The sequence below is a fragment of the Colletotrichum gloeosporioides genome (genome assembly GCF_011800055.1).
Source record: "Colletotrichum gloeosporioides strain Lc1 chromosome Unknown consensus_7, whole genome shotgun sequence".
Taxonomy (NCBI): domain Eukaryota; kingdom Fungi; phylum Ascomycota; class Sordariomycetes; order Glomerellales; family Glomerellaceae; genus Colletotrichum; species Colletotrichum gloeosporioides.
Window position 1 is genome coordinate 2173816 of NW_025544652.1, and position 23295 is coordinate 2197110.

Sequence of the window (23295 nt, forward strand, 5' to 3'; positions counted from 1 at the left end):
GATTGAAATCCGGGTGTGGCGGTCAGCAGAAGTTGCCATGGATGAATCTGCAGTCCAGGCGCATAACCCATGATCCCGACAAGTCAAGGAGCATTGACCTCCTCCATGGTGGGGTCGTGGAAAAAAGCAAAGAAGGAAGAGATGCGAAAGGCTTCGGAGCTCGAGCCTGCCACATGTCCCCTTGTCTCGGAGCGTCCCTTGCTACGGAAATCTGCAACCTTCCGCCGGCAGAAGAGAGTCCATGACGCTGTGAATCCCGGATGTCTTGGGAATTGATCAAACGGTATCGACAACCTGATGTCGACGGCGGGACAGAAATTCAGGCAGAGCGCGGCAGGTGATGGTCAAGGTTCTTTTGTTTCTTCTCCCTGCCTCTGGTGAGACGATGGTGGCTTGGGGTCAGGTTGTTGGCAGTTTCCATCAAACATCCATCCAACATCCATTCAACGGTTTCCGTTGTCTCTTTTTCCGAAGATTGTCCAATGGACTGGACGTCCACTCTGGAACGACTCGCCATCGATGGGCCGGATTCCGATATAGAGTGCCGTTGCTGATATTGAAGCAAACAACATGGATAATGGCGGTTCTGCGGCGTCCACAACGGCCAGGTCAGTAGCATCGTGACTCGTTGTCAGTAGGTATCCGGCGCGTATGCTGGTGAAGTATGTGCTAGTATTGTTTGTAGCACCACGGTGGGACGCGCCGATGCGGTGCCGGGAGGAGATGATGGGGGTACGAGAACGAGGGTATCCGTACGAGGGTGCGCCCCAACTGACCGGTCAAGTTAAGGCCTTGTTGCCACCTGGGAAAAAGCAACGTCAGGGAGATTTCCGTTCTAGAAGCCGGGCCGCTGGTGAAGGCCGGGAGGATGCAGGGGGGTTAGGTTGATTGAAGGAGGGGGGAGATGGTTTTGAGTTCAAGGGCCACAGCGAACAGGGAGGAATGAGACGTTGCAGTTGCAGCAGTGGCATGCCCCCATCTGGATAATCGGATTGTTGACGCACAGTCGTTGCGGAAGGCGCAGGGCGCCGGAAAGTTTAAAGGCCCAGTTCAGTTCAGTTCAGTTCAGCTGAGGACAACCTTCTGCGAGAACGAGAGACGGGAAGGGGGAAGGGAAGAAGGTGCCGTGTTTGAAAAGGCCATCCATGCTGAGTTGAGACAAGGCAAGGCAGGGAGCGGCTGCCTCCAGCTGTGCTTCCGTCGAGGAGGATGGCAATCTGGCACGAGGTTCGAATTGGATAGTCTTGCTTGTCCCGTAAAAGTAACTGTTCTAGCTGGACTGGGCATGTAGTGCAATAAGGCTGATGTCCCGATGTTCCATGGCAGCTGCAGGACGGGGGTTGGGTTGGAGAGGGAGCACCAAGCAAGACCATACTGTGGTAGGTGACTTGCACCATTTGGCCTGCCCCAACTGCCTACGATGCCTACGATGCCTACAATAGGAAGCCGCGGAACATGTCGTAGTGTGCCATCTGGAGATATATGTGTAGGGGATTATGGCGAGGATTGTTGAGAGAAAGGTTTTGTTTTTGTGATGGGAATGCAGTGCATCGCAGCGCCCTGCATTGCATTGCGTGGCATGGCATGGCATGGCATTGCAGCAGAGCTGAGAGCGACTATTGCAGCTATGGCAGGCGGAGGAGGCGACTGAGGCAGCAGCTGCTACCCGCATGCCTAGGGCGGAAGAATGCAAAGAGCGCAAAAGCCATGCAGCCGCGCAGCAAACAGCTGACACTGCGTCTGCAAGTGTAAGTGCAAGTGCAGCAGGCAAAAAAGTACATACTGCATAGCACGAAAGCAAACGCAGCCAGCAGCAGGGGGAGAACTGGATGGCAACACCAACAACAACTCGATCGGTCTGAGCCGCTGAAAACCATTGGATCGGGTCATTGGAGGTTAAATTGGCACCACAGCCCGCAAGACAGCGCATCCCGGGCCATGCCGAATGCTGGAGATGGCAAAGCCTCCAAGAAGGGGTTGCAATGGACGGGAAAGGGACCAAAAGGAGGGGAGAAGTGGGCGTGACAGCAAGCAACTTCCCTGGTCCTCGTATCTTACCAAAGAATCGCAAAGCAACTAGCCCCATCTCAGGACGGCGGCTGATCCTGGCGAACCTCGGTGTCCCTCTCGCCTTCTCAACAGAGCTGGAGGCAGGTGACGGGAGAGCGGAGATGGTCCGGCGCCGAGCCGTGCTGTGCTGTGCGGTGCGGAGCTGCGCAGGGCTGGCGCAGGAATCATGCCTGCCACTTCCAGTCTTAGGTTTGTGCGTGTTGGAGACAACTTCGATTCTGTTGGCATTGGGCAAGGAATGTTCATGACTTGCTGAGCGAGATATTTAAAGGCCTATATGTTAGACCTTCAATATTAACTGCCGGAGGTTAATGTTTCTACTGACGGGTTTAATTGACTCTATTGGAAGCCAAATGATTCAAACTCCTTGAACTTGTGTCTCGTGTCTGACCACTTCCTTGACTAAGTTGGCTCGTAGACATGAGAAACCAAGGCCAGAGCAGTTGACTTTGCCCCACGCCAAACGCTGAATGCGTCTCATTGCATTGTGCCTTGTCCCTTATCCATAGAATCCTAGAGAAAGGAGGCAGTATATGCTCAAGTAAGACTTCAAGATACCTCAACTATGTATGTTACGGATACGCAACTGCTATTTGTGGCCGGCAGACCAATACTGCATAGTAAGGTATGCTCACGATTGACAGACACTTCGGAGGCCCCCATCCGCGGAAGAAACACGTACCTGGTCTCCTGCATGCTCAGATCTTGCCTAATCTCGTACATGGCGCCTATCCAGTGCCTTGTCCCCAAACTGTTCACGCCTGGAGTAAAGTACCCTGCGGCAGAAGATCCTTGGTGAGATACCTTGCAATGGCCTGAGTTCTGGTAGGCGCCTTCCCAAATAGCCACTAGAGGGAAGGCAGGTGCCGCTCTCTGCTGCATCGCGATGGAGACGACAGCCCCAGCTGCCCTGTGCAGCAAAAAAAGAATTAAAAATAAAAAAAAAAGGCCCCTCGAGACCGAGGGCCCCAATGGCCCCCAGGCCCAGGGAAGGCACCTACTGGGTCGGGACAAGGTGTCTACTACGGTACCTACCTGGTCTGGTACGGGTAGAGGTATGGGTATGAATGCACTAAAATCAAGGAAGGTGGACCCGGCCCGGCCATTGACTCCTGCTGTTTCGAGACCCATTGGATCATGGAGGAAGGACCTCCATCTGCCAATGGCAATTACATAACACGGCTTGTATTTTTATGTTTTTTTCTGTCTCATCAACCTCTTACAGTTTGTCCCGTCCGACATCCTTTGACAATCGATGCGGTGGAACAAGAATGGAACCCAAACAGGAACCCGCCCATCATACATGAACACACAATCTCCACGTGATTTCCACGATTCATCAGAGCCGATCATCGCTGGAAATCGACGGCCGATGCCCATTCATCAGCCTTTTCAGGGACAATCCAAGAAGAACCCACGCCTCCGCCCCGAAGAGGAAGGGCAGGGCGGCACACGGCACACGGCAATCCTACGACACATCATATCACACACATCACATCTAACACGCATGCGCACAACCTCTTGCTTGAATCGGTACTTCCATTTACTGCGCAACGGTACCTATCTTTATGAACGCCTCTTGACTCCAACAACGTCCTCCAGTTCTCGCCCCCCAGTAACGACGAACCGCACTACGCTATCTACGTAATGGCGCTCGTCCTTTTCCGCCTTTCGTCCCATCTACAGATACCTATCTGGCGTACTGCCCGCGCTAGGTACTGTCGTCCTCCGCGCACATCACCATTGGCTGCAAGGCTTGCTTGCCACTGCATGCTCGATTTCTATTCCGGATCGCATCCCGGAGCCCTGTCAAGCCCTGGCATCTCTCTCCCTGTCAGGACGCCGTCGAACAACGCCAATGTGCCTTGCTGATCCCGGCATGAACACCGGAGGACGAGTCCAGAGTCCAGACAAGCGCTCAAAAAACACTCTGGCTGCGGATCCGGGTACCCACGGATGCAAAAGCTTCCTGGCCTGCGATGTATCAACACACACACACACATGTCTGGGCATCTACTTCAACAAGAGCATACTTGGGCAGATACCCACGCCCACCACTGCAGATGCGCCTGCCGATCGTCGCTCATGTGCGCAACATCAGACACGCATCTCCGCAGAGCATTCGGAGCGGGCCACTCCATGATGCCTCTAGTACAACAAGACACGGATGCTACACCACGGAAGTTGGCCTACTCACTACCTACCAGGTAGTGTACATACACGCTGCACCGCATCCATGGGACGATGTTCCTGCGCTTGGATGTTGGGACCGTTGATCAGTGGCCCGCCCTAGTCCGCAATCGAGGCATCGATTGGCCCGAACCGCTGTCCAGGTCTCCCCTGCCCCTCATCCTGAATTGTTCTGGGACGAATGTCAGCCTGGATCGTCGACTCCTGCTGCATAGGTAGCGCACACACACCGGCTTTGCCATCCATCCTTTTTATCCCGCCTTTAGCCCGGGGTCTCTGCTCGACATGCCCACCTGTCCAATCTGACATGCAGAGACGGTCGCCATCCTTCCCTAACGCTGTCTCAAAAGAAAATTCTTGCCAGCGAACAACCTTCTGTGGTGGAAGGGAGGGTGAAAAAGAAAGCTGGCTGGATGGCGGGTTGGCAGGCTGGGGGCAGCACTGGGGTCAGTCAACAACCAGGCACCGAGAACCAACACGGCGGAGAAACTTACACTACCTGACCTTGCCATCCCTCAGGCCTCAGCAGCAAGGTGTTGGACCTTAGCTCCGACGTCGAAGCACCTTGTCTGTTCCTCGCAGCTCTGAGCTTAGGGCTTAACTGAAAGTCCCGTGTTAACACTTGCATCCCGCCCAACGGCAACTTACCTTTCACACTACTGCCGCATCGCACCGCGCCCAGTCTGCTGCTGTCAACGCCCGCCCATCGAACATCGATCCCGCGGACTGCCGTTCCAACTTCTCCACCAATGCGGAACATGTCACCAAGCTCTGGCGGCGGCGGCAGCTTCATTTCTCGTCCCATCCTAAGGACCGCCGACTTTAAGCATGGGCGCTAGCGGCATCAGGTTCCCAGGGCCAAGAAAGCTAGATTATGCTGTTGTTGCTGCTTCTCCCCTCTGTGTTCCACCGGGCCACACCTCCCGACGATGTCTGTGCTGCCGTTCTAACCACACCTTCCTCACGCCCCCTCAGCGCTGCCCCAGCTGTGCCAGACTAGCCCCAGAAGCTGGGTGTGGGTGCCAATGAGGGTGTCCCTATGGTGTGGATTGGTGAGGGGTCTTGGCCTCCTCGTCCTCTTCCATGTCGGTGGCTCCATGCCCCGACAGCCTGGGTAGGTACACGGGAAACCTCTGCGAGTGAGTGCCTGGCTTCTGCCCAGGCTGGTCTGGTCCCCTTTACCTTGAATAGACCTACCACCTCACTATGAGCTCTCCTCCTCGCCGCAAAAACTGGTGCGCCGTCGGTCTCTTGCTCCAGGAGGACGTTTGTGAAAGAGGAAGCACATGCAGATTGTATCTCTCACTCTATTCTCTTCTCTCCCTAGCACACTTGGTTGAATACGATTCCTCCTCACGGTGCGGATGGTGGCCGACAGAATCGTCAATCTCCGCCGTCTTAGACAGGACCAGTCCCACATTGTTTAAGAGTGACCTTTCAAGCTGAGCTTATAGGCTCAACGAGTTGCGACTGGACGCCCAGACTCGAACGAATCCGCGCTAGAGTCGCATGGAAGAACGCGCCTACACACTTCAAACTGCCAGACGACAGTTGTTATTTATTCAAGCATATGTAAATTGGAGCGGACGGGCCTGGGAACGCGGGTTTCAAACGATGGGTCTGGTGGCCATGTATGCGCGAGTTAAGTTGGACTAACTTGCTAGTGACAACGCCGCCTTCCATCCACGCCGGGGCGACTGCGCCCAGCTGTCACGGCCCTTCAGTCGCGCAACCCGAGATCAGGTACAAGACACCAGATCAACGACAGGAACCTCCACACATCATTTCGAGCTAGGCCGGTGTTGATCAAACTCCCAGCAAGAGGAGCTGACAGGGTCTCGAATTCGGGCGTCCTACTTTGCCAACCCCAACCCCAGCAAGCCCAGTCCAGTCCAGTCCAGCTTCAACCCCACCAGCCTGGGTGCTTGCTTTGGCTCGCCGCTCGTTACATCACTTTGGGCGAAGGACCCTTGTCTCATTATTCGCCAGGGCTTATCTGTGCCTCTTCTTTCAGATTTTGACGTCCAGTTCTGCTCCAGTGTCACACGCACGCACCTCGGGACGGAATTCGTGGCTTCGACCTTGTGGGTGAGTAGAACCCGTCAACAAGTATCGTCACCTCATCAGCCAGGTCCGACGATCCGTGCTGTTCTCTGGATGCTAAGCGTTTGAGCAGAGCAGACGGCCATTCAGATACCAGACCCAGCTTAGGCCCAGAACTTAAGCCGCCGGGTCCCAGAACAGCCAGCCGTTGCCACATTCCTCAGTCGACACGGGTGGTGACTCCGTATCAACGCCTTGAATCGACCTACTTCTCCTCCTCCTCGCAGTGCCTGCCACGCCTCAGCCGCCCCAGCACTCACGCGCCATCCCGGAACCTTAATCGACCTAGGGTCGTCTTTTCAAACCGCTCCTCCCGAGGCTAGGGAACCACCAGGACCTTGAGCTCGCAAGGGTAACTGCGCCAAAAACCCCTCCACCCCGCGCCAGCCTCTTTCATCACTTTTCAGGACGACAGCTCTCCATCCTGGGCCATTCTTCTGCCCCATATTGCAAAGGATTGCTAATCTCCTGCCGACATATCATATCTCCGGCATCCTGAACCGTCGAAGCAAACCTGCCCACAGCCTATCCTGTCAACAACCGTTCCAACGCTAGCTTCCCTCTCCCACCACCGCCATCCGGGAGCATTTCTTGTGTTCATACACATTCCACGCCGTGTCTTGCCGGGACGTGGCCGATATACCCACATGCTCGGCCACTTTCGTCTCGCTCTATGACTACACCGGCACTGAAGGTTCGGATCTGACCTCGCTCATCTGGCGGAACATCCTCATCCTCGACCCTGTCTCTCGATCTTCGCCCCTTGTCCGACCCAAAGGAGTGGAACCGCGGCATATCAACGCCTGTTTACTCGTCTTTCCCATTCTTGGTCTTCCCTCGCAGCAAGGCAAAAGTACATGCCGCCCACGCGTTGGAGGTCATTGTCAACGCCAATTACAACCGACTAGGTCCCTTGGCTTGTAGACTCTGGCCAACCACAGCCGGTTCTCCTCTACTCACCAGCTGGCAAGGACTTTCGAATTTTACCGGGATTGTCTTGGGCACGAAGCCTAGACACAACCATCTCGCCATCTCCCTCTAGGCATTGACTTCCCTTCCTAGCGTAGCACCTACCAGGAGCCCCAGGCATAACGCCAATCCCGCAAGCGGATCACCAAACCGCAGGTGGTGATACCCGCCCTCCTCAACTCACCTAGTTACATTCTGGTTACTCAGGAGCCCCACCACGGCCTTTACCAACTGTTGTATGAGTTGTGGACAGAAGGTCCTGTGGCTCTGGACGACCTGGACCCCCTCCTCCTGTGTGGCACAGCTCGAGTTCTCCAAAAACAAGTCCCTCTCCAACATCTCTCGCGCGGTCCCTCACACACCTAGGGAGTCTCCTTTTACGAAAAGCCCAGCCAACGGTCGGTATCTCTTCTGTGGCGCTGCTCAACAAGTAAGCTCCCGCCGTCTACTAGCCGTCACCTCGTCGAAGTAGTGCCCATGCCTTGGTACAGGGACCAACAGTCTGTCATAGGATACCATAGGTCTGAATCGCTCGTGCAAGCTCCCTCACCCCTCTATCTAGACGGATCAGCCTCTCAGAGGATCGGGCACCATCTACCCCACGACTCTTTTCCCTGACAACTTTAAGAGACCCGCAACTTGGCTCGCTCGGCAGAATCCGCTTAACCTAGTATTTTCCAGCGCAATTCGCACCGTCATCCCGTGTTGCCACCGGCGGTCCCAAAGGGATACAGCTCCGTCATTTGCGCTTGTGTGGACAGAGCGTGCCAACTTTGCGGGAAACGTTGGCACACGCTCCCCACTACGTTCCCGTCCCCTTGTCTCCCACTCGAAATCTAGACACCAATCACCTACAATCGCGACCATGGGGGACTATTACCACCACTTTCTCACCTCCATGTCCGGAGTGGCAGCGAGCCAGAACATGAGTCCACAGGATACCCATTCTCCTCAATTTCCCGGCGGCCAGATGCCCATGATGGGCGGCGCAATGCCGGGACCTTATCCCAACCTTGGATACTTCACTGGCTTTCCCGACCCTGTCGGGCTCAGCGCCCCCAAATCCTCCCGCAATCGAAGAAAGTCGGCCCCCGGTATTGACCATGTCAAGCACCGCCGCACAAGGTCAGGCTGCTACATGTGCAGAAGTAGAAGAGTTAAGGTAGGCTCGCGAGTCCTGCGCGCTGCGCTTGTTGTGCTAATGGCCATGATAGTGCGACGAGAGTCGGCCGATATGCGACAGTGTGTAAGCCCGGAACGACACAGACAACCCGAAATAACTGACATGATCGCAGGATGTCGCAAGGGCAGCCGTGAGTGTATATACCCAGAACCTCCAGCAACCAAAGGCTCGGCAGCACAGACGGCAACTTCGAAAGAAGGCAACACCACACAGCAAGCCAGTCCCGATTCTTCCAACGATCCAGAGGATGGAGAGGAGGACACAGAACCCGCCGGTCTTGACACGATTGTGGACGAAGACGAGGGTGACGAAGAATCTCCGCATAAACACTTTGCAGGCCCCAGCAGAAGCAGCACAGCTTCTTCATTCAGCCTTCAGCGCTCAGGAGGAACCCGTGGAAGCTCCGAAACACCCTCGCATGAAGGAACCAAGAGCGCGTCGCCCTCGGCATCGGTGGGAACCTCGAGCAGTCAAGCTACGACTACATACGCGATGCCAGATCTGGGAGTGCTCTCTGTGAGCGGCCACGTCGATTGGTCTCATCTTCCCCTTGACATTCGACAACACCTCGAGTACTTTTGCGAAAATATCACCCACTATCATTATTGCATGCTGGCCGACGCACAAGAGGTCTTTCGTATACACCTTCTAAACTATGCGTTGCGAAACGAAGCTCTGCTTTACGCGGTCGTTGGGTTTGCCGCTTATCACCGCACAATCCAGGACCCTGACGGAAAGATGGAGGACTTTTTGAAGTATTACAACAAGAGTGTAATCTTATTGCTTAACTCCCTCAAGAGAAGAGAAAAGCACGACGTGACCACTCTTCTTACCGTACTCCAGTTGGCGACGATCGAGGTATGGAGTGTCAAGGACGTTGGGGCCCAGGAAACAGCTAACAATAGGTCAAATAGGAGTACTTGGGCGACTGGATCAATCTGATGGGTCATCAGAAGGCTGCGTATGAGATGCTGACACACCTATTTTCTCCCGAAACCGCCAATCATAGTCCAGTTGGCCGTATGATCGTGTCTTGGTACGGCCGATTCGACATCTTCATCGCCCTCATGGGCGGGTTTCCGACGATGCTGCCGAGGCAGTGGTTCACGACAAACGTCGAGTACTGCGATAAACAGGCTGCCGTGGACGAAGACAGCATGCATTGGAAATTGGAAGCAGAGTCTGGCAGGCTCAGGGTTATCTCCAGGGATATGTCAACTTTGTTTGCGCGAGGGAGCAGGGGGCAAATATCACCGGAAGATTTCGCCCTGGAGCACGAACGGATTCAAAAAGCGCTTCACGACTGGAAAGACGGCTGGGACCACGAGATGACCGACCCGGCCAACTTCGTTACGGACTTCAGCCATGCGCGGCCGCTGACGGAGGAGGACATTGTGGACCCCTTTGCGCCGGGCATCCTATACAACTTTCCAGCTTTCGCCACAACGATGCTCACTGGCGAGTGGAACTCTACGACGATGATGCACAAATGCCAATCACCAACAACGAAACGGATGGAGCTATATCAAGAATTGATGGGCCACGCGTATGCGATTTGTCAGATCTTCGAAGCTGTCGAAAGCTGGCCCTCAAAACCGAAGGGCAGTCTCATCACAATCCAGGCATGCGTGGCTCTCTCGGCCCTATTTCTGCCGCATGATCCCAAGCATCACATGTGGATCAGACGCAAGTTCGCGTTGTTGGAGACCATGGGGTAAGTTCATACACCCTCAAATAACCCTATAGTCTCTATGACCGCTGACACTGAACGACAGATACATCCACCCCATCACTCTCCGATCCAAGATGGCCGAGCTGTTCCAGGAGCCATCCTGCGTGCGCTGGTGGCTGCCCGACGACGATGGATTCACGCCCATCCTGCAGAGCGTTCGCACCTTCGCGGATGAGCGCAATGCGAATGCGATATCGACCCAGGCGGAAAACCTGCGAGAAGTGCGACACATTTTTGCCAAAATGCAGATGTATGACGATCCGTCAGCCCAAGGTGGTCAAAACCCGGCAGCGGCCTGATTTCGGTCTTGGTCATTGTTTGCATCGAAACTTTCCTCGAGCCTCGTTAATGTATAGCGGATGAAGACAGTGATTCATTCGGTCCTGTCCAGATCTGGCCCAAGAAGGCCAAGAGCATTGTCTAGCCATTCTGTTTATTCACCATATCCATGCTGCCCACAAACCCAACCTTACCCGCTTTCCCTTTCTTGCATCTAGGCCATGTCTTGCGTTGCGGGCCACGCATTTTGGCGTTTTTGTTCCGTTCTTCCTGAGGAGGTTCACTGTATCATACATGACTTGGTCCCCTTATCTTCGGCACACTTACCGCCTTTTTCTTGAACATCTTTTTTCACCTTCAGTCCATGAGCGAAAAACAAAAACAGTCCCGCTAGACATAGACATGGTCTTGTTATATTGATACACTGTGATTGGTTGTCACCCATCACAATATTATAAAAGAAAAAAAGTACTATACATCATCGTCCTCAATTCATAACAAGAGTATGCCCCCGCCTCTAGGGGGAGTAACTGCTGCGTGGCTCAACCAGGAGGAAAACATGGATGGCTTTTTTACCGTGCGCCCACTTCCGATAGTAAAGACACCAATTAACATCACGAATCAATCTTCTCCTTCGTCTCGGCCTCTTGCTTGGCCTCGTCTTTCTCTGCTGCCTCGTCTCTGCTGCTGTCGTCCGCTGCGTCTGTAGTCGCCTTGGTGGGTTCCTGGGCAAAGTCATGCGTGCTGACGTCCTTATCAGCCGCGTCGTCTCCCTTGGCGTCGTCTGTCTTTTCTTCCTTGCTAGCTCCATTGTCTGTTTCCTCCGTCACGGGCTCCGACTTCTCTGCTTCTGTCGTCTCAGAAACCTTGTCGGCCTCGTCGTTTGCTGGCGATTCGCCGGCCTCTTCCTCGTCCGCCATCACAACGGTCTGGTCCGCATCATCCAATGACTCACCCGTTTTTTCAGGCTCCGCCTCCCTCTTGACCTCTTGCACTACCGGCGCTTGTTCCTTCTCCTCAGGAGAGGGGACATCCTCCATTATCTCCTTCTCCACGATGACAGGCACGTCTGCAACCTCGGGCTCCTCCTCGACAGTCTCCGGCGCGGAGATGTGCATGTCGCGCATCTTGCTCGCAACGTCGTTGTTGTCCTCCTCGTCGGCCTCCACAACAGTCGTGACCGCACTGCCAACCGAGGGACTGGCCCTGACGTGGCGTCTCGTAGCGGTCCGGCCCACGGGCTGGAAGTTGTCGGGATCCTCGCCTGGAGCAAGGCCTTCGCGCTGGGGAGGCTTGACAATTGACATGGGCAGCTGCTTCTTGTCGGTGCCATTGCCATCCGGCACGGCCGTGGCAGTCTCCAGGCCCTCGGCCTCGGGCGGCAGCTTGTAGTTCTCGGCGGGGAGGAGCTCGTACATGTCGCAGACAGTCTTGAAGAAGACGTACAGACCCGTCTGGCCCTCAATGGTCCAGAACACGGCGCGATGCTGGAACCAGGCGTGGGCGAAGATGCGGTGCAGTCTTCGGAAGACGTTGACTAGGTTCTTCACGGCGACGCCCTTGTTGTGCACATCTGACAGCACGACGAAGCGCGAGGGGAAGATCTTGGGGTCGGTGACGATGTTGGCAGCCCAGTCGAGCGTGTGGCAGCAGTAGTCAATGGCACAGCAGCTCTTAGGCTGCTCGTGGACGGCGCAAAGGAACTGCCACTCGGAAGCACGCATCTCGGGACAGGTGGCGGCGCTACAGGGCGGGGAGTCGAAGAGAAACCCGACGATGAGGGTGTTACATTGCGAAATGAGGAACCGGCACAGCTCGTACAGCCAGAGGGTGCGGTCGATCCCGGGCGGGGGGGTCGCGAGCTGGATTGCGGTCGTGCGGTTTATCGGGCTGCTGTTGCTGTTCGTGTGGTAGTAATGGAGGGCTGCGAGGTGCTCTTGAAGCTGGAATGCCGAGTCGAGCTACATATCCACAAGGATTTGTCAGTATGAGGACGGAAGGCGCAGGCAGGGTGGGCGCTTAGGGGAGTCTGGTCTTATCACGACCTCGGGCGGCAAGGACAAACCTCATTAAGGGGGACCAGCGGTGGCCCAGCTGCCATTTCGGCTGCCTTGGTGCCCGGATGTATGCGGCGCCTTGAATTGGCGTCGATCAGGGACTGCTCCATCGGGGAAGCCTGGCGATTTGACTGCGCGCCCATAGAGGGGGATTTGGGGCCGATCTGGATCTCTGCGGGCGGCGGTGGGCTGGGCAGCCGGGGCGAGCTCGGCGCCATTGACATGGTGCCAGAGGAAGGTATACGAGAGGCGATGCTTGCCAGCGACAGGGAGGAAGACGAAGTCGTTGTCGGGGGGGTTTCACGGGAAGATGGTGGGAGTGTGGTGTGTTTTGATCGGTGGTGATGGTATCGTGCGAAAAGTCGTCCCGAGACGGGCGGCTGGAGCTCTCCAAGTCACACAGACAGCCACACACACGCCGTGGGCACATTGGATAGAGTAGGTACCTCAATTTGGGGGCCAGAGCTTCCCGCCCAGTTCAGGTCAGACAGAGTCCCTACAAGGCTTAGTCAGGATCTGTCCTCTTTTTCCCCGGGATGGCCAATATTAGACTGTCGGGTGGGGCCAGTCGACGTCAAATTCGCAGTTGGCAGCGGTACGTACCGTTGCGTACCTAGCCAAAGCTGCAATACCTCATCTCAGGTACGTAAAACACGCCTTTTCAACGACGATCATAGACGTGCTTCGCACAAAACTGCGGACTCAAGTTTTCTAAACCTGGGTTGTGAGACGCCAACCAAGAACGTCATAACTCAGATTTGCACCTACAGAAAGACTACTGGTCCGAGCACAGTCACAGGGTTCCCCTCCATTCTGCACCATGGATTTCGACGACGATGCCCCGCCTGATCTGGTCGAGGCGGGAACTGTCGTCGATGACGATCTGCCACCGTCTGACAAACAGATCAAAGTTCCCATCACCATCGTAACGGGATATCTGGGTGCCGGAAAGACGACATTGCTGAATTATATCCTGACGGCTCAGCATGGAAAGAAAATTGCTGTGATTATGAATGGTGTGTCTCATGACTTTGCCTGCTGGGGTTGAAATCTAATGTTGTTTCGCAGAGTTTGGAGACTGTCAGTCAAACCAACTAAATGTATTGAAATGATGCTAAACCTAATCAAGCACTCGATATCGAGAAGTCTCTTACTGTCAACAAGGGCGATGAGCAGGTTGAAGAGTGGCTTGAAGTTGGCAACGGCTGCATATGCTGTTCCGTCAAGTAACACTTCCCGTTGAGACGCGTGCCTATCAGACATACTAACCTTTGAAGGGATACTGGTGTCAATGCGATTGAATCCCTGATGGAAAAGAAGGGCGCGTTTGATTACATCCTCCTCGAAACCACAGGTCTTGCGGATCCTGGTAACCTAGTGCCCCTCTTCTGGGTCGATGATGGATTGGGCAGCACCATCTACCTCGACGGCATCGTCACACTCGTCGACGCCAAAAATATCCTTAGCAGCCTCGACGACCCCTCCGGCAAGATCGAGCTCGAAGACCAGGAGGATGACCACGGCCACGGCCCACTGATGACTACGGCGCATGTGCAGATTTCTCATGCCGACGTCATTGTCATCAACAAGGCTGATTTGGTGTCCGAGGAGGAGTTGGCGCGTGTTCGGGCCAGAATCGAGTCAATCAACGGTTTGGCAAAGATCCATGTCACGCAGAAGAGCGAAGTGCCGAGTTTGGAAGGCTTCTTGTTGGATTTGCATGCGTATGATCAGGTCGCAGAGCTCGAATTGGGCCAAAAAGGGCACAGCCACCTTGACTCTGTGCGTACCCCCGATATGGAAATTACGCTTCGTAGGAAGATCCTTACTGACTTGGCCGCAGACCATCTCTACTGTCTCGATACCAATGCCTAGATTGGGACCTAGTCAACTCGCTAATGTCGACAAGTGGCTGAGAAAGATCCTCTGGGACCGCCGTCTACCCGGGAATGATAAAACTGTTCTCGAAGTGCACCGTGCCAAAGGTCGGTTTGTATTCGAGAACGGAGACGTGAAGCTCATGCAGGGTGTGAGGGAGATTTTTGAGATCCTTGACTCGCCCGACCAGACGCGTGAAGCGGTGGGAGAAGGCAAGATCATTCTGATTGGAAGGTATCTCCAGGGCGTAGACTTTGAGAAGAGTCTTTTGGAGATTCTCAAATCGTATGCATAGAAATAGAAGCATGAGCAAACCGAATCATGATAACGATGCATATGTTGAGGCCAATACGGCACATCGTCGATGTGTACAGTGATTCGAATGGCTAGGAAGACGGCGAGTGATCACTCGGGTCCCAACAGCCCGATCTCGTCATTTTAGGTTCGTAAACAAATTGTGCACTCGAATCTTCAGCAACTCTTCCAGGTACGTTGCCTCGACGTGGTGGAACCAAGACCAAGCCTAAGTCTCCATGCCGGGACCATGGCCCTGGCAGAATGCTTCTTTGTTGGATGAAGCTTTGGATGCACAACAGAGGGTGCGAAGCCTCCCTCAATTCTGGTCGAGTCTGCAGATAAGTGATGAAGATGGTTGCCAGCTAGGAGATATCTGCTTTCAAAAAAAAACAGACACTTGCTCTTCATGAAGACCGACTGCTGGCGTCGACGAGAAGCACAACTCGACAATCAGAATTCTCGAAAGATGCCATCTCCAGACACCGAGTACCAGGGTCATGTGGCCAGACATGGGTCACTCACTGACACACCATGGGTGAACCAACGATGTTGGATGCTGCGCCCGCAATAGACTCCGAGTCTGGACCCTTCAGGTCATCGTCCCATGTACTCGGAAAGGAAGCGATGTCAAAAAAGGCTCTAGAGCGTGTAGCGCTTGCTCGCACTGGCTGCAAGGGTTTTGGAGGGGCTCTGGGCGCACAGGCCATCGGGTCCATCTTTGACCGGTCTTCCGTGCGTTAGCGTTGACTGGGCCACTCGACCTCTCGACGCCTGTACACCAACAATCCCCGTAGAGCTTCGTCCGTTGGTAGCTTCGTCGACAAAAAATAATCTTTCGAGCGAATCCGACCCATCACCGATCCGAATTGAGCCCCGAGCCAGCCCCGAACACGAAAGTAACTACGCGATTCTCGATTGCGACCATACAGCCCACGAGCCCTAATCATGAATCGACCAGGTAGGCCAGATTCTCGCCCATCTCCTTTCCGCCTCGGGGGTACCCCGCCGTTTGCATGTCCATCAAGACCATCTGGACCCCATCGTGGCTGCCAACACGAGTTTCCCTCGACTCTATATCCTCCATATGCCTACGTAGCATGCTGCGATAACGCACGCGACTTGCCTTGCCACCCTCAACCTGCCCACGAGACCCCGCCATCGCCATCCAACATGGGATCATCAGGCTCTGCGCCAAGGCAAACAGCCGTAAAACGTAGAGAGGCAAACAAACGCGCGACCTCTGCCATACATTTTACATACCGTTCAGCCCCGAAGCCACTGGAATCTCGTTCAGAACAAAGCCGTTCAAGTTCTCAAAGCTGACAATGTGGTCCCCAGTAGGAGCAGTTCCTCAATCACTGCGAGGCATACCGACAGGCTTTGGTGGCCAACAGCAACAGCAGCAGCAGCAGCAACAACAACAACAAGCAGGAAGGGCAGTGTCAAATCGGTTACCAAATGGTAAACTAGGTAGGAGGACAGCCTTTGTCCAGGCGCAAGCATGTGCTGGAACATCACACGGATAAAGAGAGATCGCGACGTTAACATGGTGTGCTTGGGATCTGTAGGAAGTAATGGCAGTGGATGGGCATTTGGTGGAGGAGTGCCTATGGGAGGTGCTGGATTGCAAAATCCAGCTCGCCAGCTTGGAGGCAATGTCAGTTTTGCGCAGAGCTTAAGCGGGTCGCAACCGGCAACACCACTGGACCTTTCGTACGTTCCTTCCCCCTTCAAGCTGAACAACTTTGCGCGCACCCTCCATCGTCCTTGTTATTGTTGTTATTGTTACCGTTCTCTCTTGCACCCTTTCCCACTCCCGGGAGCCACCCCAGCACTCGCACCTGCATTTCCGTCCTCGACCCACGATCACTGGGGGCAACAGCCATACCAGACAACACACGCGACTCCTGCACCGCTCTGCCAGGGATTATTGTACCACCAGTTTTGTACCCAGTAGCCCTTCTTCTCCTTTTCATCATGGTCAGCAAGCGCAAGCGCATTTTGCTCCAGAAAAGCAGAAAGCTGAGGGACAAGATGGAGTCCAAGGAGCCCTCATCTGAGGATCACCCCAAGAAGGGCTATGCTGAGGTTTTGAAGACGTAATTTTATTTCCCCTGGCCTCTGCTCTTCTTTTCTTATTTTTCTTCTACCGGTGGATTTCTTACGAAATTTTGGGATGGCGTTGGTGCTGACTTTTGAAGTAGCGAATTCCCCTCGCTCTCCAACAACGCCCAGATGAACAGCAGCGGTCAAGCGAACATGTGGTCGTCAACAGCTTCGCGGAACTTGGGCAGTGGCCCTGTGCCACCGCGGAACCAGTCGACACCGTTGTCTGCTCAGAACACCCAGGAGGAGCTCTTCACTCCGACTTCAGCTCGCCAAGGCGGCTTCCGTTTCGGCACTCAGAACAGCGGAGGAGCGGCGACCCAGGCGCCGTCTAACCCGGCGGACGATTTCCCACCGCTGAACCGTAACGCGAACGGTGAGATTGGCGGCGAGCGCGGTGTCAACCTGATGCCCTCATTGGGCTTTGGCAACCAGGCAAGCGGCGCGGCCGCTGCGATACCTCCTAGCCGTGGCGCAGGAAACGGCCTGCTCAATGCCCTCTCCGCGAACAGCAGAACCTCAGATGACCGTTCACCAACTGCCGCCAGCGGCCAAGGTGAGAAGAACCACCATGGCTCGCACCGCTCTCATGCTGACACATTACCAGGCCAGTCAAGATCACAAGAAGTGTCTGTGGATGACAGCAGACAGAAGGGAAGCGCTTTCCGCGATGAGGCTTCTGGCGATAGTCCATCTCAGTCTGCCGAGAACCGCAATCCTTTGGGCGCCATCGGCAACGATTCACTCACCGGCAAGGGCAAGGAGGAGAAGGACGGCCAAAGTCTTGAGGTGCAAGATCCTTTGGCTGGCCTGGCGCCCATCGACAAGTTCGGCTTGAAGGGCCTGCGCATGTTGATGACCAACTACCCCAGCTACGGAGCGCTCATGCAGGGAATGGACCCCAACGAGTTCGGTCTCAATGTCAACTCTTCAGAGTAAGGGACCCGAGGATGTTTGATGTGACCTCCTGCTAACTGGACAGACTCATCTCAACCCAGATCTACTCTCTGTTCGATGACACGCCTCCCCGACCAGCGATTCCCAACGTCCGCCTCCCTGAGTGCTACAAGGTGACGAACGTGCAGCCTATCGAGACAAAGATCCCGTCGTTCAACGAGGAAACCCTCTTTTGGATCTTCTACAGCTGTCCTCAAGACATCAAGCAGCACCTGGCTGCGCAGGAATTGTGCGGAATCCGTTTCCTCAACTCACCAGTACCACTGCTAACTCTCTGCAGGCACACACGGAACTGGCGTTGGCACAAGAAACTGCACTTCTGGCTGACCAAGGACGAGCTCATGATGCCCGCTAGCCTTGGCCCGAACCACGAGCGCGGTTACTACATAATCTGGGACACCATCAGCTGGCGTAAGGAGCGGGTACGTCTCACTATTTTCCCCCCAGTTCTGCAAAAAACTAACAAACGAACGCAGAGAGAGCTTACTCTTCACTACGGCGACTTGGAGACGAACTTGGCACCGGCAGCATAAGGTGTTCTGTTTTACTGGCTTCCTCATCAACTTGATGAGGCTCAAAACGGCTTGATACCTGGGTAGTTTACCGAACAGGCGTTGAGTCATGTGGATATGGCATCGTTTTACAGGCTTCCGGACTGAAGCAGGGGCAGAGGGCGATAGGCCTTTATGCTTTGTGTGTATGATTCACTGATCATTGGGAATTACGGCGGCCGTCAACGAAGGGAAATAAAAGACGCTGCCGAATCTGCGAAGCACTCTCTCAGTTCCAACCGTAGATTTTTTCTTTGGGTGCCTGTCGAAGTAAGACAGATTTGTTGTTGCCGATGTTGATGCGGTTACTCAGGCGGCTCTGTGGGTGGTAGCATCGCCTGCAGGCGGGACCGGGACGCTGAAAGTGAAGTGCCCCGTGCGCTCCTTCCTTGAGGTGTGCGGAAACCTCCGGCTTCTTCGCGCCACATACTTCCTAAGCTCCTAGCCCCCTGCTCCCTGAGCAAGGCTGATGAGCTCATCTCCATAAAAGCTGCCAGCTAACTTACCTGACTACCGTGAACAACGTACCTGTCCCGACCGCATACTTATCACGCCCAGCGGCGATTCGGACCCCCCCGCCTCTGACTTCATCAACGAAACCCACACGAGGCGAGCGAACAGCATCTTTGCCGACCGAGGAACGTACACCAGGGTATCGTTGCACGCACCATCTCTGACCCCTGGATCGGAGCACTCCGGCCAGTCCGGCAAACGACGAATACGCCCTCCCCTCGCAATCATGGCGAACGAGCAAATCTCGCTCCCGTATCTGATTGTGATACTGCTTGTCACAGCATTTGTGATACGGTTCCTCTTCTTCTCGCCATCACCGCCACCGTCGGCATCGGCATCCCGGCAGAGCGCGGCATCAGTGCTGCGCACGCGCGAAGCTGCTGTAGAGAGGATACAGCAGATGTTCCCCCAGGTGGATCGACGGACGATTCTATGGGATCTGCAAAGGAATGGAGGCAACATTCAGGCCACGTCCGAGAGGATCTTGGCGGGACGCATGGAAACGGTAAGTGTATATTGTCTTTGAAATGTGGACTAGGCCACGATGCATGGGCAGTGCTGCAGAGAACTGTTATGGCACTGAGATTGCGATTCGCTGGTTATGGACATGTTCAAAGGCAAAGCGCATTGTGCTGATCGAGATACGTTGAACAGCCCCCGGTCACCTTCCAGCCACCTCCTCCGCCGGGAACTAGCCCTGCGGCAGCAAGCGCCGCCACCGCAGCAGCCTCCAAGGCCGCCGAGAAGCCTTCGCAACCTGACTTGATCACGAGATACAAGCTGCAAGACAAGATCGCACAGCAGCAGGCGGCAGCGGCAGCAGCGGCCGAAGCAGAGAAGGAGAGGGGCAGCAAGGGATGGAGTTCGAATCGAGATGAGAGGCAGGCGTTGTTGCAGAAGCGCAGAGACGAGATGATTTTGGCGGCGCGGAGGAAGATGGAGGCCAAGATTGCCGCGGAGAAGACGTCAAGCTAATGATGTTTGTCTGGGTAAACGGAGTTACTTGTTAGGGGAACAGGACGGAATGGAATGGGGCAGGCAGAGCGCAATGTGCATTTGAGGGGGTCTGTACACATTCACATTACTCACAGTCACAAACGACAGCAGATATAATATCTTTCAATTCAGTGGATAGCGTTGAAAGCAGACGAACGTTATGGGCGTGGGGTAGTGCTGCACGTCAAAGGGATGATGTTCCCGTTACCATCTTCCCTATGTGATTCCGCAGGCGGGAATCCCACATAGGTGCTACCTCATGCCTAGTGGGGAGAGGGCCGTGGGGGCGCGTTGATCGTAGATGAGATGAGCATGTGCTTGCTGACAAGCACGACTCAGGATCCCCCAGAAGTACGGACCACCAATGCAATGCGAATTGTACCGTAAACACTCACAGCAAATTCTCCTTCGAAGCTAACCATCTTGGCTGCTGTTGCGACGATGTTCTGCTGACCTCCTGCAACTCACCCATCACCCTAGTCCATGTCAGAGACTGGTTTGACAGCAACTCAAAAAAGGATGGTTGCAAAGATCACGTTGGACAGTCCTCCCTATCTATTTGCTGGCTTGTTTGTTTCATTCGCTGATTGCGAGCGCCAGAATGCTTTTCGAATCGCCCCCAATTTATTTCATGAATCAAAGTTGTGTCACCTTCCTTCAGCCACATGTTCAACTCAAGTGCCAAGTGAGGCTCTCGCTCTCGCGAAGTGGGAGGCTCAGTTGAGTCAATTGAGAGGTGCCTGACAGAAGTGTGTCTCACTGGGCTGTCCGGCCGGCCTGGCTGCCCTTCGCAACGGGACCCGATCAATCTTGCATCTTGTCTTACACGTGCGTCTCTATCGGCCCCCTCCGGTTCTGCGAATTCGCTCTCTTATCTTCCATTCTATACGAACACGTCTCCTATCAATGTGAGGTGTTGAAAAATGACCTCGTGGGGTTGAGCGTGTGGCGCAGGAATGTGAGTTTCTCAGGCAGGTTATCTCTGCTGGCGTCATTCAATGCGCGCGCACGCATGTGCTCTTTTGTAATCAGGGATTTGGTGGTCTCCAGCGGAACACATGAGCGATTGTGAACCATACGCAGGACCCAGAGACCCAGTTTCGTTTCCACCTGGCAGCAGTTTGAATGTGCTTGTGTGCCTCGGGCACGAGGTCGGTGGTGGGGCTTGACTCGGGTGCAGCGGTGTCGTCGTCGTCCTCGGGCCTGGGAAAAGGTACAGAACACACGTGGGGGGCGGGTTCCCTTCCTTTGGCGTCGAGTCTAAAGTTACACCGCCCTCTGGAAGAATATTCCCTTGGGAAAGCCGGAGTCGGATCCGGGTCATACAAAGAAAAGGAATAGAGACACTGGGAAGCGGTCCATCAAAGGGGACACAAACATGGACACCCGACGTCCTCGCCCTCTCTCTGTTGGAGTCTGGTTTGCTGGGCGTGGTTGGCCGACGGTGCCCCGATGCGGCGGGCTAACTCTGCTTGGCGCCGATGTCAGATCCCACCTCGAGGCAGGGAACCTACTGAGAAGGTGTTTCGTTTTGCGGTTTCTGTGAATCCTTCTGACTGGGCCAGTGCACGCTTCTTGACTGACGCCGAGAGCATTCGACATTGTTGGAAACAGGTCCCTTAGAGATGAGACTACTCTCGTCCCGAATCAAACCAACGATCGCAAAAGACCCTGCAGCGGATGTCAAAAACAATCCGAGGTTTTGTCTCGTGGTGGGCAGTGGAAAGAAACTGGCAGAGAAACGGCGTCCGGTGGCGAAGAGCCACCCATACAGAGGATTTATTAGAGAAAGAACGTCCGCAATAGTTCGTCTTTTGATGTGTGGCGGGGTCCTCGGGGAAAGTCACAGAGACAGAGTGTGGTCACTCTCTTGGATGTGTGTGGGACGGAGGGGGGAACATGTCGGGATGGTTCCAAGATGCGGCGGCGTGGGCTGGCGGCTGGATCTCACTCGCCGTGTTAGTGCATAGTGGTTTTCAACCGCCTTTCTGCTTCTTGATTCGCTTCGTCCACTGCTGATCCGTCCAGTCGCTCAAGTATTCTGCAGCTGGTTGAACAACTTGTTGACGATGTTGCACAGCAGACAGTGACATGCTGGAACCGCATATGACGCTGCAGCCAGGAGTGCGAGACGGTAGTCGGCCGGGCCTGGGCCTGAGACCTGAACCCCGGCCCGAATCCCACCTTTACATAAGGGATCAGTTACACTACTTTATAGCTAGGTATACTTAGTACTTATAGCTAGATTAATTAAGCTACTTTATATAAGTTATAAGTTCTTAAAATACCTAAATCTATTTACTAAATAGTAAGGTTATTTCTAAGTAGTTATTAAGACTCTAACTTTATAGTTTAGTAATTACTATAGAGTAATTAATAAATTACTAAATTACTAGAAATAATACTTCTAAATAGAGGTTATAGTTATTATAATATATATCCTCTATTTATAAAATCTCTTTAATTTTTAAGTTACTAAAGTTAATAATTATTTAATAATTACTATAGTTATATAGTAATAACTACTTAATAATTATTTAATAATTACTTATAACTATTTTTTAAACTTCTCTTAAATTACTAAATTAATTAAATAAATTAATATATCTTTAACTATTAATCTAACTCTATCTTCCTTAAGTTCTATTAAGAGGGGATTATCTTAATTAGATTCTCTTAGTTTTTCCCTTTCTTTTACTAACCTTATAGCTAAAGTAACTATATAGAAAATAACTAATAAGGGATTAAATTTAAGAACTCTAGTATATAATATTATCTTTAAATTAATTAAAACTATAAGTTTTTAGTTATAAGAGATTAATTTTAAGAATATTTTTAAAGTAATAAAACTTCTCTTCTACTTAGTAAATAAAAGAATATTAAATAGATATAATAGAGATATAGTTTTTAAAGAAAATAAAGTAATAATAATTAAGGATCTAAGATCTTTAGGTAATTTAATACTTATAGGTTTTATATTTACTAAATAGTTATTTATAGAGAAAATCTAATATAAATTCTTAGAAGAAATAATTAATAATAGTTTTTCTATTATAATTTTAGCTTTTTATATCTTTATTAAAACTAAAGAATATACTTAGAAGTTTAATAAGTTAGCTATAAATAAAGTTTATAATAACTAGAATAAAATAACTAGAGTTAATTATAATAATACTAAGGATTTTATATAAAATCTTTATTTAACTTTTAATAAACTAAATAGCTTTAATATAAGTTTATTAACTATAGCTTTTATTTATAAACTTATTTAAGGTTTTAGATATTTTAATTAAATAAAAGTAGATACTATAGAGAATAACTTTATTATAGAAATTTAAACTTATAAGTATATTCTTTAGTTTTAATAAAGATATANATAGAGAATAACTTTATTATAGAAATTTAAACTTATAA

At 52.8% G+C, this 23295-nt stretch overlaps 5 protein-coding genes across 5 annotated transcripts; 4 read left to right on the forward strand and 1 right to left on the reverse strand.

Annotated features, from left to right (window-relative positions):
• Positions 1-8197: 8197 nt before the first annotated feature.
• GCG54_00001981 (uncharacterized protein) lies at positions 8198-10546 on the forward strand (the record flags this gene model as incomplete). The annotated part of the gene is made up of 5 exons (XM_045402082.1): positions 8198-8494; positions 8547-8574; positions 8628-9373; positions 9430-10229; positions 10291-10546. 5 exons carry the CDS (start codon positions 8198-8200, stop codon positions 10544-10546), a joined length of 2127 nt encoding a protein of 708 aa, XP_045270811.1.
• Positions 10547-11140: 594 nt separating this feature from the next.
• On the reverse strand, positions 11141-12807 carry GCG54_00001982 (uncharacterized protein; the record flags this gene model as incomplete). Its single annotated transcript, XM_045402083.1, has 2 exons — positions 11141-12487; positions 12592-12807. The coding sequence occupies 2 exons, from the start codon at positions 12805-12807 to the stop codon at positions 11141-11143; spliced, it is 1563 nt and encodes a 520-aa protein (XP_045270812.1).
• Positions 12808-13403: 596 nt separating this feature from the next.
• Positions 13404-14756, forward strand: GCG54_00001983 (COBW domain-containing protein 2; the record flags this gene model as incomplete). Its single annotated transcript, XM_045402084.1, has 4 exons — positions 13404-13599; positions 13713-13809; positions 13861-14365; positions 14427-14756. The coding sequence occupies 4 exons, from the start codon at positions 13404-13406 to the stop codon at positions 14754-14756; spliced, it is 1128 nt and encodes a 375-aa protein (XP_045270813.1).
• A 1979-nt stretch (positions 14757-16735) lies between these two features.
• On the forward strand, positions 16736-18354 carry GCG54_00001984 (General negative regulator of transcription subunit 2; the record flags this gene model as incomplete). The annotated part of the gene is made up of 6 exons (XM_045402085.1): positions 16736-16857; positions 16963-17420; positions 17472-17799; positions 17847-18050; positions 18102-18243; positions 18298-18354. 6 exons carry the CDS (start codon positions 16736-16738, stop codon positions 18352-18354), a joined length of 1311 nt encoding a protein of 436 aa, XP_045270814.1.
• Positions 18355-19111: 757 nt separating this feature from the next.
• On the forward strand, positions 19112-19860 carry GCG54_00001985 (uncharacterized protein; the record flags this gene model as incomplete). The annotated part of the gene is made up of 2 exons (XM_045402086.1): positions 19112-19390; positions 19540-19860. The coding sequence occupies 2 exons, from the start codon at positions 19112-19114 to the stop codon at positions 19858-19860; spliced, it is 600 nt and encodes a 199-aa protein (XP_045270815.1).
• Positions 19861-23295: the final 3435 nt, after the last annotated feature.